Source organism: Paroedura picta, chromosome 2 (assembly GCF_049243985.1).
Source record: "Paroedura picta isolate Pp20150507F chromosome 2, Ppicta_v3.0, whole genome shotgun sequence".
NCBI lineage: Eukaryota > Metazoa > Chordata > Lepidosauria > Squamata > Gekkonidae > Paroedura > Paroedura picta.
The window spans coordinates 34,684,698-34,700,884 of record NC_135370.1 but is presented as its reverse complement, the minus strand read 5'-3'; the positions used below and the strand labels follow the sequence as shown (position 1 = coordinate 34,700,884).

Sequence of the window (16,187 nt, the reverse complement as noted above, 5' to 3'; positions counted from 1 at the left end):
AGTCTCAGCTGGCAGCTCATTCCACCAGGCTGCAGCCAGGGCCAAAAAAGCCCTGGCTCTGGTTGAGGCCAGATGGATGTCTCTGAAGTCAGAGACTACAAAAAAATTGCAGTAGATGAACAAAATGATTTCCCGGGGACATATTGGGAGAGGCAGTCCCTCAGATGTTCCAGACCACATTCTAAAGGTTGACATCAACACCATGAACCTGAAATACAACAAACTCTCAGAATGCACTGGATTGTGTTTAGTATCTGGCCAACAATGTTGGTTATTTAGTTATTTGATTCAAGGATGAGGGGAGACCTGTTCTAATGTATTGGTTTAAAATGAGGGATAGCCATGTTGCAAAATGGTTCGCCCCTACTTCAAGCACCAAAAAGCATGTTAAATCAATTGTCACTCTTAAAGCAAAGCCAAGGAGACCAGAAACCGCAAGTCAAAAGGGGGAAAAATAGTGTTTTATTAACTACCACACTGTTATAATACACTTTAAACGTACAATAAGGTAGCCTTTAAATTTGAGGTGGTCTTAAGAACAAATGAACAGATAGATTTCCAAATGTTTGCAAATAGGTGAACTGCTGTAATTATTGTACTTTTTTTGTAAAATGGTAGAGCACTTACAGACCGGCTATGCAAATTAAGTTTGTACATTTTTCTATAATCGAAAATATAAACAGTAATTAAAAAATAAAAAAAGAATTCAGCTTAATAAAAAACATATATGTTTATCAGTTAAATGTACTGGATACATACAATTTAAGGGGAAAAAGCATAAAGGAAAGATGTGGACATTTAAATGCAGATCAACTAACCAAATGATTAACAGAAGAAAGCCTTGCAAAATTATTATTTCTCTATGACTAATATTAATGTGGTTTGAAGTACTGTCCCTATGGAACTGGTTTCCCATCATTTGCATATGTTTTTACTGGTAATTTACATGATGGCTTTTAAGGCCCTGACAAGACAGATATTTTTGGAGACAAGATCAGATAAAACCACTGCTGAAATGAACACCCCTTGGTTTTTGGTCCTCCAATCCTCAAGAAAAGGGATCTCTTTTTTTAAAACAATATTTTGTTTTACCACCCAAAATGTTACAGCCTATTTCTCCAAGCTTTTGAGTATTTTTAAACATTGGTTATATTGCCCAAATTGGTTACGGAAAGTATATTAACAAGACATTATTTTGGCAAAATTAAACCTTAAACATGGCTTTTCGACAGGATTTAAAAGGTGACTATCCCTAGAGTTCCATGTTAAAATGTAATTTTCAAAATCTTACAAGAGTAATGCTTAAAATATTGTACATAGTTAACCCAATTAAAATAATTAGCTTCAAAATGACAACTTGATGAGCTAAGTAAAGCCTACACTATGTAACATTTGCTTGGAAACTTGATTTGTCAGTTATGCATAATAAAAATTCCAGTCATCAAGAAAATTACAAAATTTCTTTTATCATAACATGATTTCTTTCACCAATCAACTTTTTTTTATCTTACAATAGATAAATACCAACATGTTCTCATTTTTTTTACACTAAACCACAAAGGATTGATGCATTTTGATTAGACTACCTTTTCCGTCGTTAAATTTTATTTTAATTTTTTTTATACAAGTTGGTAAAATTTAATCTCCTCTAGATTCCAAAAGTACCTACAAAACCCATGCAATTTTACCATTTTTAATATACTATGGAATATCATACAAAGTAAGGCATTTCAGTGTCATGTATAACCAAGTTACTGTCAATCCAAAAAATTTTTGCACATCAATAAAAAGATATCTAAGAACTTAGGAACAATATTCTTCTCACTACTGTATAAAAATAACCACAATTAATAGGTATCTCGTGTAGGATTTATTCCATTGTCTCGTTTCCAGAAACAGTAACAAGCTGTAAAGGTATGTCAGCGTTAGTAAGAATATCTTGATTGCTGGTGCCAGATGTATTGACAGTTCCTATCCCTGAAACAGAACCTTGTTGAATATTAGCAAGGATAAGTGTTGTTCCACCTGCAGTAATCAAAGTATCTTCGGGTGTCGCTTCTACCGATGCCAGCACTGTACTGCTGGCATGGATAGCCTTTTTATTTTGATGTGTTTTAATGTGTTTGGCAAGGTGGTCACTTCTCATGAAGCGCTTTGAACATTCCGGGCAGACAAACTTCTTCTCCCCTGTGGGAAACATAAAGCAAAGGGGTCTTTCACATCGATTCATGCCAAAGTTGTCAAATACGATAGTGATCCCCAACCTGTGGGCCGCGGACCACATGTGGTCTTTCGACTAATTGGAGGTGGGCCCCGAAGGACACCTTCGCCCCCCCCCCGGCCCTTTACTTCATCCCCCCCAGTCCTTTACAACACACTTTATTGTTGTGGCGTGTCTGTATCTTATTTTGAAGGGATGTTTAAACATTACCATAGCGATCAGAGAGCGCTTGGGCAATGGTTGAGAATACAGGAGTAAACTACCCCCCCCCCCCACCGGGCCTCAGTAAAAGGCATTGAGTGGTCCCCGGTGATAAAAAGATTGGGGACCACTGAAATACGACACGAGTGAACAACAGGCTCAGCTAAAAAAAAAAAAAAACCTTCCTGATAATTGAAAACCATCTCTATATGCTCTCCTAGGCCCATTATGCACGGGGGAATAGCACACATTCGGGGTGGAATGGCGGCGACTAAAATCACCGATAACGTACGGTGCCGGCTGCAACCGGCCGCAGATTTGGTGCATGCCGTCGAAAAAGCCGCGTTCGTGAAGCGCGGAAGAAAGCACAGCTTCCGGGTGCCCGGGGCGCAACCAGAAGCGGCGCCAGGGTCCCCGCGTGCATAATTGGTTACTCTGGGTTTTGCCGCGTTGCATCCCATCCCATGCATAAGCGGTTTGCTTCGCTTCTTCCCCCTCCGCGTTTTCCATGTGACCCGAAATCGCCGTTTCGGCAGCCGTGCATAATGGGCCCTATGGGCCCTTTGGAGTTGAGATATCGGCCGGATAAGTGGCATACCACCGGATAGGTGGTATGCCTTATTCGGGGAACTCTCTCTCTCTGCGCTAATTCATGTGGTGCACTTACATTGCTGAATGTCAAGCTCTTTATTCAGGCTTGTCTTAATGGGGATTCTGTGAGAGTTGTCTCCCTCCCCCCTCCCCAAATGAGTTTTCATTGTTTTGCTCTTTGATCTTGAATATTCAAATATTGCTGTAGGCTCTTCGCTCTGTGGGTATGAATTTACTGGTTGTCCCGGGCCCCCGTGATGTCCGCCTGGCCTCAACCAGGGCCACGGTCTTTTCAGTCCTAGCCCCAACCTGGTGTAATGAGCTCACGGAAGAGCTGAGGCCCCTGCCAAAGTTACCAGCTTTCCACAGGGCCTGCAAGATGAAGCTCTTCCGCCAGGCATATAGTTGAGGCCAGGGTGGGGTCTGGGTGTTACCATCAAAGGATCCCCCAGATAGGTTAGATCTGGTTCCCCACTCCCATCGGAAGAGAATTTGGCCCTCGGGTTGAATAGGGGGATAGGGGGTGGAGTGTTTAGAATCTTAGGGTAGTGATCGCCATCTGTTTGGTTTCTGATAAGGCTTGTCTTATGGGGTTTTTATGGAATCTATTGTTTTATAATTGTAAACCACCGCGAGACTTTCTGAGAGTCGCGGTATAAAAATTGGAAAATAAATAAATAAGATTTTTGTTTCTCCCATCACTAACACTCCCTGCGCACACACACACACATTCACCATAAACAAACATGGATAACCTGTATGCGTTCTCCTGTGCCGCTGTAGTTCATCACTGCGGGTAAACCTTTTACCACAAAACATCCAAGTGCAAATAAATGGACGCTCTCCAGAATGCCAGCGGAGATGAGCTCTCAGGTGAGACGTCTTTCCGTACACCTTCCCGCAACCTGGTATATGACAGATGTGCTGTTTCTTTTTCCCCAAATTAGTGCCCCTGTTAAAATGCAGATTAAAACGTTGCTAACCATAGTTATTGCCAGAAAGTTGAAGTAAGTAGTTTAACTTGGCTGAGATGGGAAGAAATGGGTTGAAGCATATTTTATAGGGATCAACTAGCTCAGGAGTGGCCCCAGCTAAATCAAAGAACTGTAACACAGTCCCTAATCCCCCAATCAGCTACCACTTTTAAGTACCACAAGCCGGGGATTACCACAGATACAGGTATGGAAATTAATGATCCCGCCAACCCCTCTCCACCCCAAACCTTTGCCTCATTCATTCCCAACACAATACAGTAAGTCAAAATGCACACCTTCCGCCACCTTCTTTACAATTAGGACAAGTACATGCGACTCTTCGCAATCTCTTCCCTTCTTGATGTGGTTGGTCCCCTTCTTCGTCGACCACCTGCACTCGCAAATGTGTCAGGTCATTGGTATTCAGTGTGGAATCGCCACCAAGCTGCCACTCTTCTGGATCTGGCTCCTCTTCTTTAATCCTAATATCTAAGAGAAATAAAAATCTGATCAGGGAACTGGCCTGAGAACCAGAGAGAAGCAAACCTTGAGGATCTTTCACCTTCAACATATGTTGCACTGAGCTCCAGCTGAAATGTCACATACTCCTTGCAACAGCCAGTGCTGGCACTGCTTTTGAAGTTAAAACGTGTGCCAACTTCTGAGGTTTCAAATACCAATGCAAGAAATTTTTTAACATACAAAACTGTGACCATTAAGTTAAGCAATTGTTTTGCTGGCTAGAAAAAAACAGCTCACAGAAGAACGCAAACAAGTAGCATCTTTGATTTGCTACTAAGGATGGCTGGAAACTTTTAGTATAAAATTTTTGTAAAAAGCCTGACTTCAATAAACAGATGACTGTTTAAAAAGAGGAACAAAATTTATAATACATGTTGATTTAATTCCTTGACAATTACAATCTGGAGACAAGATTCCAACACAAAATTTCCATTCACACTTGCGCACAAGGAGAAATTCAAGTTTTGCACCAGGTCATGTGAAAGTCAAACAGCGCTGTTTATGGGTCCACTAAAACATCCCAGAATACAAGCCTCTGTAAATTCATGAACTAAGGGGGACATGTATGCAACTGAAATTAAGATCATGGCTGCCTAAATAGGTCAAAAGGGCAACTTATAACAAAAGTTCAAATAAAATTATTTAATAAGGAATACAAAAAACATTTGTGTGTTTTTCCATTATATATGCAACAAAATACTAACTATGGAGTTCATGAATGAAATAAATACAGAGAATGAACATGTGCATCAATACAGCAGGATGTTCTAAGTTCCAGGGAGAGAAAGACCCAGCGATGAACCACCAAGTTCAGTTAATGCAGGTCATGCCTCATCATGTCCTACCCCTAAGAGAGATCCAACCAATGACGTACAAAAGATTTAAAGACCTCATTGTGACACGCAGCCTATTTCTCTTGCTTTACATTGTTCTTTTAAAGCCAAAGCAGGAGGGATATAAATGATTTAATAAATCAATCAGAAAACATGCTTCACCGCGATAATTGCATATCATATTAAACAGCCTCAGACACACATTTCTTAAAAATACATTTCCCTTCACTTGCTTAAGCAGCTGTGCAAACAAACAAAAAATACACGTATTTAAAATTTTACAAGAATCATTTGCCTCCTAGTTAATTTACATTATTAACATATATAGGCCACCTTTCTCACAAGGACTCAAGGCGGATTACATATCATAAATTGGCATAATCATTATGATGGGATATGCAATAATTAATGCATTAGAATACTAGAAGACTGGAAACCACCTGAAAGAACAGGAGCAAAGCATAGGTATTGACACATTGAGCACTGTAGAAATTATGTAACAGGGTTCTGTTTACAATATGCTACACAAGGCAGCAAAGGCCACAAGTCCTGATCATATACCCACAATTAGGTTTGTGAACCTATTTTGTAATGGGCAGCCTTATTACCTGTGCAGAAAAACCCTCTTGTTCTGCACAGTTTGCAGAAGGCCAGGAGAGTGGGAGCTTTCCTTAACACCTCGGGCAGGCCATTCCAGAAATGGATAGCTACTTTGCACACCACCTATAGCTAGTGTGTGTCCTGTCAAGGTAATTTCAAATGAACCTCCGGGGAGGGCGGTATATAAGTATGATAAATAAATAATAAATAAATAAATAGATGAGGGATTTTTTTGTGCCGTTCCAAACAGAGTTACACCTTTCTAGGCTCACTGGTCGACAGCCTAAGGCTGCAAGTCTTCCCAGGATTACATTATTAATCACAATTTATGGAAGTGGTGGCCAAACTGTGGCTCTCTAGATATTCATGGACTACAATTCCCATGAGCCCACGGTAGGGGCTCATGGGAATTGTAGTCCATGGACATCTAGAGAGCTACAGTTTAGCCGACCCTGATTAAGAGCATGCACCATTTTCCTCCCCTTCTTCTTATGAGGCATATTAGTCTAAGGCAGGGGTAGTCAAACTGCACCCCTCCAGATGTCCATGGACTACATGGGAATTGTAGTCCATGGACATCTGGAGGGCCACAGTTTGACTACCCCTGGTCTAAGGTTACCCAATGAGCTTTAGTAGAAGTGGGGTTCAGAACCTGGATCCCCTAGGTCATAATCCAACACACTAACTAGCGCACCAAGCAAGTTCAATAATCCAAGTTCAAAATGTACCAATTTACAGAGAGTAGATTACACATAATACATGACAAATCTCTTATGTAGACATAGTACAGCTAGTCTCGTTTGCAGATTCTAGAGATGTGGAGCAGAAAATTAAATTTTCCAAAATTGATATTTTTCCAGTGCTTTATTTGCCTGTGGAAAAATTTCCATTTCTAAGATGATTCATCATTTCATAAAATGACAAAATGTTTTGATTCCAACCAATACAATATTGGCAATCCTTGACTATCCTTAGAAACTATCCTTGACTATCCTTAGAGTGACTATGCCCATTTTATCAATTTGTCAACCAGGCTTATCAATTCCTATATCTGGCAGGACAAACCCATAAATAGCCAATGTGGTTAAGAACAATGGAGGAGTATCTGGCCAACCAGGGTTTGAATCCCTGTTTGTACCATGGAAACTCGCTGAGTGACCTTGGGCCAGTCACACTCTCTCGTAGGGCTGTTGTAAAGATAGAACAGAAGAGAGGAGAAGCTGCCTTGGGTCTACATTGGGTGCAAATGGAATAAATGCATAAGACAAGTTTTTAAAGATTTTTACAACATTCTATGTAAACCGCCCAGAGCCATATGGAAGGGCAGTAGAAAAATCCAAATAAATAAACTGTAATGGTCAAATCAAAACAAGCTAAAATTCTTTTGCTTCCTCACATAGTGGAATGGATATTAGTCACCAATCTGGTATATGATTAACAAGTACTGCAGGTGATAATTAGACTGAGATCTTCCAATAACCTTAACGGATGAGGGTTAAATTCTGTTGAAATAGGGAAGTGGGCAGTTTTTTCAGGATGCTCAAATTACCATATCAACAGTTCTTAGGGCACTTGAGATTCCGCCCCTAAATTTAAACAATGTAAAACAACCTACCTTGCAAAAAAGTAAAAATAGTTTCCACATAAGGCTCCACATTTACTTGAATGTTTAAAATCATGCCTGCTCCCCCCCCTTAAGTTTGAAGTATTTTTTTTTATTATGGACATAAAATTAACATGGTGTGCTTTTCAAATGTTTTTGTTAAAACAGAAGTCAAAACAAACATGTTCAGTGTTTACACACATGGGAAGAGTTTCTGGAAGACGCTAAGGAAAACTATCCAATTTTATTTTTTTCTCTGAAAGCTCACATCACCGGCTGGTTTATTGTAGAATAAAAGGTTTAAGAGGTTCCCCTGCCACACACAATTTTTCCTCATCGTGTATTGATATTTCTTTATTTGAATCATGCCTGCCACAGTTATATATACAAGATGAATGATGGGAACGTATAATTTCATACAACTGAGTCAGGTATCACAAAGTAGATGAGCGACTAGGATGTGAGTATTCTGCACAGTGCAGGGGGTTGGACTAGATGACCCAGGAGGTCCCTTCCAACTCTATGATTCCAAGGTCATAGACATGGCAGTCATTGCATGCTACAGCAGTATCTTGCATCTGTCCTGACTTGCATTTCATGCTTCCAAGAGTGGGTATAAGATGCTTCCTGAGCAACCAGTGAATAAAAATGGTGACATGTCAGCTTGGTGGACATCAGTGACTGCCATCAAGTCCCACCAATTTCAGTAATACTTATTTTTACATAATGTGTTTAGGAGCCAAATGTAATTGTAAACAAAGGGATTTGCGTCCACATTAGGAATGGGCATGAACCAGTTCACAACCTTTAAATGGCCATAAATTTGGCCGGTTTGTCCTCCTCTCCTCAAACCCAGGTTTGTAGGAGCCGCCTTCCCCCTGAATATTTCCAGGACCTTTTGGCCTACTGGGTTTGGGCCATTTAAACCTAGCGATTGACCTACCGTCAGGGGATATCCGATATTCTATCTTCCCTTCAACTCCATAGTAACGAAACGGCAGCGATCAATAAACTACTTGATAGCAAGGATCCCGAGCGGACTGCCCGCATTGCAAAATTTTTAGCAAAGGTTTTTAGTATTAACTCCCTGTTTTTAACAAAATTGAGTAACTCTGCCTGACTCTTATAATTGTACCATTTTGTATCTCCTTACCTGTATTGTTTTTTACGCCAATAAAGGCTTTTTGTATCTTTGTATCTAGCAACTGAGCAGGGCAAAAAAAAAACTCTGAGATGGCCTGAGAGCCAAGAGCCCCACTGCCAACCCCAAAAGTCTGCAAGTCTTTTCAACCCACAGGATCACTTCTCTCCCTTTGGGAAGAGGAGAGTGATCTGGTACTCTGAAAAGGCTTACAGGCAAGAGGCTTGCAAGCCCCACCGCCAAATGCAAAAGGCTGCAAAAGCCTTTACTATCTGCTGAATCACTTCCCTCCTTTCTTGGGGGCGGAGAGATCTGGCATGCTGGAAAGGCTTGCAGCCCTTTAAGCTCGCCAACAGGGCCATTCAGGTGTTAGGCCAAGACAGCCACAAGCCATTTCAGCCTCACTTCCTGCATGCTTCTAAGTGAGCAGAAGTTATACAGACTGGCCCAAACTAGACCCATTTGCTTTGCGAGGGAATTGGGGTATTTGGGTTTGGGTGTTCAGATCAGGAACACTCTGAACCCAGAACCAGAATTTTCTAGTTTGTGCCCACCCCTAGTCCACATTTCAAACGGAGTGGTTTAATGATCAGACACCCAAGCGGAACTCCGGTGGCTCCACAGAAAAGCACCAATACACTTGGCCCAAAGAAAGGGACAACAATGTAATTTTGATGGATTAATCTCCTATGTCTGTCTTGACCATAGAGAAGTGTCCTGCAATGAAGTCAAAGAAGCAGGCTAATATTCAATAGAATAGCTAATACAGAACATAAATAATTCTTGCATTTCAAATGATGAACTGAACTGATTTTAGGTAGAACCATCTGGTTAGTTCAATCTCCAAGCATTCTTCTAAAGATGCTTGGAATTTCTGAGAGTATTTCATCAATAATCTTTGTTTCCTTAAAAGTGAAAATAATTTCCACTCCTGGAATAGACAAAAATGACATCTATAATATAGCAATTAGCTCAAATTGTGTTTCTGCACAAGGTTGCACAGCAAAAGGAGCAGAAGACTTTTAAAAGTTGAAATGCATCTTCAAGCAGATGGCTGGTTGGTAGACTTCCAGAGGATGTAGAGCAAATGCAAACAATCGCAAGGAATTCCATGCGCACAACAGGGTTCCCATTAACTTGTCTTCCAACTGCAGCTCTTTGTGCAAATTCAAGCAATGCTAGAGACCTTCCAAACATCCAGAAGTACCAGTTCAGGTGCCCTGGGGGATTGCAGGGATTACTCAAACATCCTGCATGAACCTTTTTCTCAAGTTATGCATCTGTCATTCTGCTTTTTGCAAAACATTACCATTGACAAGACTGCCTTGTTTTCATTTATTGTACACTCCAACACACTTCACAACAAGAGTTGTTCTTTTTCGTTTCAGATCTTCAACTATTACTAAAATCTTGTGCCTCACACAGAAGAGACAGGTGCCATGGGATGCACCAGGGAAGGTGAATCTTCTACTGATTAAAAGTAGGACCGCTAATTAGATTAAATCACTTGACATGGAAACTTAAAGGAAAACATTCTTTTAAAATGCCTAATGACACGATTTTATGGGAGTCTAATTTCCAAAAAACACATTAATAGACCTTGGAAGCAGCCAGCTGGACAACTGCAGCTTCAGGAAGGATGGCCACAATTGGTCAAAGGAGACCACGCACCCCCTGTGATGTAAAGCAATCAGCAGACCAGGGCGTCTGGAGGGAGTGCATTTAAAAGCAGCTTTGGGCGTGCCTGTCGTATGAGGAGGCTTCCGTTTCCTGTGATAATCGAGACCAATTTAAGTTCAGCACTAAACCACTAGGTAGTCCAAAAGGTACAAACTCTGCTGAAATTACTCTGCCAAGTCATCTGGCAATTTCCTCATAGCATTCATCAACAGTGGCATGTATCCTGCTGTAGTTCCTCCAGCCTAAAGAGCTGTCCTCCAAATTTAATGGTTCAGCTGGAGCAAGGGTAGTCAAACTGCGGCCCTCCAGATGTCTGTGGACTACAATTCCCATGAGCCCCTGCCTAGCAGGGGCTCATGGGAATTGTAGTCCATGGACATCTGGAGGGCCGCAGTACCCCTGCGCTGGAGGGAGGTTCCGTATTTTGCTCCATGGAATTAGCAGAACACTTGCCAGTAACCAGGCAGCCACTGACTTAGCAAGCGGTAAGATGAACTAGGTGTTGCTGTGACAGACAAGCCAAACATATAACTCGATCAGACAAAGCAACTTTGCTAGCTCCCCAAAATGGGGAGTTTCACCTTTTCAAAATGCAAACCAGCAATCTTGAGCTGGCTAAGCTTTGAGGACGATGACCAATATAGGTCAGTTCACGACAAGCCCACCGTCGGCTCAAGGCTGCTTCCCTCTGCTAATCCCTGCTAGCCGTGGTCTGCCCAGCCATTCTTCCTTTCCAAAAATACCTCCTGGAATCACATCAGGTCAGACTACTGCTTGACTGCAGAACTTTCCACTTAACAGAACGTTGTGTCCAGCACGGAGATACCTATTTTGTTGCACTTGAGCTGACACGTGCGTTATGGCTGGCACAAGAAGGCAAGACATCCATGTGTCGAATTTTCTAGCAATTCTTCTACTAATCAGGTTGCTCTGTCATCAAGAGCTTTTCCGAATGATCCCCCCCCCCCAGGTTTAATGGCCCCATGCTGCTTTGGTTGATCCCAATTTCTGCATACATTTTTGTGTCTTTTGTTTTCACTCTGGAGGTGTTTTTTGTCTGCTTTTTTTTCCTGCTCACGTAAGACAAATTTTGGACCAGTTTTTTTCTAGTATGCAATATTTCTATTGCTTTCTTTTATCCTGCCTACTCCCACCCACCCCCAGCCTACTTTTCAATGACTGAACAGGTGTCATCATTACAGCAACCCATCTCTTCCCAAGGAGAGTTATTTGGTTCTAAATTATTATCAAGATAATGCTGTAGTGGCATGAGGACAGTTTAAGCAGGTTCTCCGAATTCCTAGCTGTCATTTTTTAAAGTCTCGATCCCCCTCACTCCCAGAGATATAGGGAAAAGGGTATATCTCCACAAGAGAAAGTGCTAGAGATTTACTTTTAAATAGGGAGAGTTGGAAATTTAGAGAACCTGCTTGAACTATCATTACAACACTATTGATATTTTAGGGACAGTTAAAAAAAATATAGGAGTGATGTGACACCACTGATGCATAGGGACAACAGATGTGCAAAAGAACCATGCCCAAAACAACTCCAGTGCTTGTGGATCGAATCCCAAGAAAATGAAGAGCAACTCCAACATGCAGAAAACGTCCTTGGGAATTTTTTAAGTAATAAAAAAGAACCAGGAAAAATGTTCTCAGCACGCACAGCTCTGAAATGTATCACATGAGTCTTCCTGTGGAAAAATTACTAAGTATTCTTACAGTATTTATTCAGACTAATAATTCTTTTTTTTTCTTCAGATGGGGTAAAATGACATTCACCTTTCCTTTTTAAGCACAAAAACAACAAAGATGAATCAGAAGAAGAAGAGTTGGTTCTTATATGCCGCTTTTTTCTACCCGAAGGAGTCTCCAAGTGGCTTACAGTCACCTTCCCTTTCCTCTCCCCACAACAGACACCCTGTGAGGTGGGTGAGGCTGAGAGAGCCCTGATATTCCTGCTCGGTCAGAACAGCTTTATCAGTGCTGTGGTGAGCCCAAGGTCACCCAGCTGGTTGCACGTGGGGGAGCGGGGAATCAAACCCGGCTCAGCAAATGAGAAGTCTGCCCTCCAAGATGAATCGGTGAAATGTTTAAAAAGTATTGAAACTAGTAAACAACCCAACCTCTATTTTTTGACTGTGTGTTTTTAAAAATTGGTTAATATATTTTTGAAAATTTAGGAGTGACTACTATATCTATGTCCCTTCTAGTCTACTATATTTTAAGATTTAAATAATCAAGTTCTAAGTCTGGACCTATTTTTTAAAAAACCCAAACTTGCACATCTTTTTCCTGCCAGTGTACTCATAACCAAAAGCCAATGGACTTACCCCAAAAAGGACTGCAGAGATAGGATGCTTCTTCACTTGAGGGATCTGAGAGCATGAGCAGTATTACTGACATTTTGGGAGCCAGGTTTTCAAAAGCTAGCTCATCACAAAGTCAAGTTTAGAATAAGGATCCTCTGAGTGCTGCAGCAGGAGAAAGTGTAAGTCTCCCAAGTAGTGAGAATTGCTTCTGCTTGCTGATTAGTTAAAATCAGGCAGACTCTACTAAGCAGCAAAATAAAGTTGTAGAATGGACCATACTTAAGGGATTATATTCCCTGCATAGAGAAAGGTAGTACCAGAATCTACCTCTATCTTGATAGTATTTACACTAAAACTTGTATTGCACTTGCTGATAAAAAAAAAACCTAAACAATTCAAACTTTACATACATGTTATGCTTCTGATGCAAGTTTTGGTTTTAGCATTCTTTAAAACTTGTCCTAAGAGTACTCCAAAGTACGCCATCTAACTTGCATTAGGATCACTCTCACAATAGCTCAGAAAAATCTGCTTCATTAATCTTTGCGCAAAGTATTATCACGGGGAAAAAATGAGTTCTGTCTCTGTGCAGTACCCAATATCACACAATTCTTCTAATATAGGAGGGCAAGAAGGGCATCAATGCAGCTATTTTACATGTGTGAATCTTTCCTAATTTATGCTTCAGCATCTGGCTAATGTGGAATCCGAATTTGCATGAGAGTGGCTAGCTCTCCAAAAGGTCTCAAATTTTGAGACCTGTTGAACAAGCATCAACTACATTTACTTCTTGTAGAATAGACTGTGTTAACTTTTCAGTGGGTACTATATTAAATGAAAGATATGCCAGGTAACCTGACACTGGATAGCTAAAAGCAGATGGAGATATGTGGTTTTTTCAGTTTATCTTCCACATAATTTACTGATTTGCGTGAAGCTAACCTGTACACATTCCACTTATAAAAACTGAAAAGAGACACAGGCTAAAGCAGCATCCAAATATATATGGGAGGTTGGCATGTTTCATTTTCTTTTGATATGGCAAAGGGGATCTGCTGCTCACAGACTTGACGCTCGTCCATACACCAGCACTGAAACAAGTCTAAAGCCTCCTTAAGTCAAAGGGCCAGCTTACAGATTCTTGGATCCGGGCCTTTGTATCTCAGAGAAGCTGAAAGCCAAATGAAGAAAATACACTGTACCATCAAGTCTCTTGGTTTTACTCTAAACCTGCTAAAAAACAACTTCATTAACATTAAATTAAGTGATAAAGGGTTTCCAAACCCCTTTATAAACCTAAACTTGGAAGAGGCACTTTTTAACTCAGAAAATAGGAATTCAGACATCAGACAGAAATGGCTACTATAAGCAGAAGCAAATATATACATTAAAGAAAGTGAATATTTGATTGTATCAAATGACATTCTTGAATGTAAGTCTCTCTCTTTGAACAGAAAGCAGCTTAAAATATAATTAACCTTATCAGTAAATATTATTATCTTGAAAACAGCAAAAAAAAAAAGCCATTCTTTTGCGCAAGCAATTACGATAATATAAATACCTGCAGGACTGTCCGCGTTTTCTCCTGGGTGCAGCTGAATGCCACCAGAGTCTATGGAATTTATTGTAACTGTCTGTAGATTTGGCAACTGAGCAGTACTTAGACTAACAGGAGTCGAAGTCAAAGCCCCACTTGCTGCAACTTGACCCAGAGTGAGCGTCTGCACAGGTGTCAAAGTTATCTGTTGGCCAGGAGCATTCTGCAGCTGTAAGTTCTGTAAGTTCTGGACTCCTTGCACTTGAAATGTCTGCCAAGTTATCTGCCCGGATGGGGTCACAGTTTGTGCCTGGATTAAAAAAGTTCCGGGATTCAACTGAAGCTGAAGATTCTGCAATGCCTGCTGTGATATCCCTTGGCTGGCTTGCACACCATGGATTGTCTGTTGCGCAATACCTTGTACGATTTGGGCTTGACTGGTTGCTTGCTGAGACTCTTGGAGCTGTATATGCTGTACAATAGGCTGTGCTGTGGAGACCTGAATATTCTGAGCCTGCGCCTCATCCGAGACAGACGTTTGGATGTAATTTCCCTGAAGATCAGAACAGTGTACCTGCCCAGTAGTGGTAGGCAAGCTGTTTGCATTTTGTTCCAGTATACTACTACCGTCTATAGTAACAGGCAGTTGTGAAGATGATGACGTTGGCACAAATAAGTCCGTATCGGTGGTGGCTTCTGTCATTTCAGGAGAAACCTGCTCAGCAGTCCTATCAGAAGCATCTGAACTATCCATCGCCTGTGCAGTACTTATCAGGTGTCCGTCAGCGTTAATGCCTGCAGTCATGGTCTGAGAACCACTCAGCCCCAGCGAATCTAGATCAACGCTATTGATGGGGACAAAAGCGATATTTCCTGGCAGGCCGAGAGGGACATTAGCAACTACTTGTGCTTGCCCTGGAAAAGAAGAACCTCCAATGGTAACCCCCTGAACTTGGCCGGTCTGTGATAAAATATTCTGAATATTACTAGAAGATGTTCCAGAGGCAATTATGGTTTGATTGGAGCCGGGAATGATTTGAATTTGACCGGTTTCTTGGCTTACACTACCATTGTCAGTAGAGGCTGCAAAACCAAGCTGAACCTGCTGGCCGTCAGCTGTCTGAATCTGGGGTATTACTTGGTATTGGACGTTAGAGACGGTGCCGTTAGATGAATCCGACCCAGGCGCGACAGAAAATATCTGTTGGTTCTGTAGACTCTGGAGGGGAAGAACGTATTGCCCGCTTGAAGTGACTGTGGCAGCCCCTGGGATTTGTACTATATTGCCAGCTTCATCTTTGATGGTGGTAGGCGTAGCAGACAGCACCTCCCATCTATTTGGAGTTCCTGCTAACTGTACAGAGGCCAAATCTCCCGCCTGAATGGAAGCAAACAAAATCAGAAGTTATTCGGTGTTAGATTACAAATGATGACTACATCTATACATTACCCCCTGCATGTAATTTGCATGAAGTTTGAGAGACTCCACAGAGTTAAATATACTTACATTCATGGTTTTTAACATCCAAATTACTGGATATTAGTCCAGTAGCTTAAAAATCAACACAAAGCCAATCAATGATTAGCTAACCATTAAGTATTGGTACCTTCCAAGGGTTAAATCAGGTTTTCTCAACCAGAGTTTCATGAAATCCTCGGGTTTCTTGACAGCCTTGGAAGGTTCAGCATTGAGAAAGGCTGTGTTAAATGATGTAAACAAAGCATGCAATTTTTCCTATTTCTGTTCAATATATTGGTAATTTAACAAAATCGATTATTATGCCAATAAAACACTAATTTCGCCACTCCTGAGAAAGTACTAAAAGTGTACTTTGAACCTCTACAAACATTTATATACTTAAACAATAAAGGACAAATCAAGAATAGAAGTACGCGCTGAGAAGATAAAACTTGACCAAAGACTCCAACTGGCACAGACAAGTAAGTACTTCTGTGCATACACAACACAT

General features: G+C 41.1%; 1 protein-coding gene across 5 annotated transcripts in view; it reads right to left on the bottom strand.

The window, feature by feature from the left end:
* Positions 1 to 439: 439 nt before the first annotated feature.
* Positions 440 to 16,187, bottom strand: part of SP3 (Sp3 transcription factor) — a 30,242-nt gene continuing 14,494 nt past the window's right edge. For 4 of the 5 annotated variants that reach the window (XM_077319684.1, XM_077319683.1, XM_077319686.1 and 1 more), the window contains 4 exons: positions 14,242 to 15,595; positions 4,284 to 4,476; positions 3,769 to 3,965; positions 440 to 2,187 (listed from right to left, as the gene is read on the bottom strand). In XM_077319684.1, coding sequence (XP_077175799.1) covers positions 1,871 to 2,187; positions 3,769 to 3,965; positions 4,284 to 4,476; positions 14,242 to 15,595 — 2,061 coding nt within the window. In that variant the 3' untranslated portion in view covers positions 440 to 1,870. The remainder of the gene's footprint in view (positions 2,188 to 3,768; positions 3,966 to 4,283; positions 4,477 to 14,241; positions 15,596 to 16,187) is intronic. The other variant, XR_013228022.1, reaches the window with a different exon arrangement.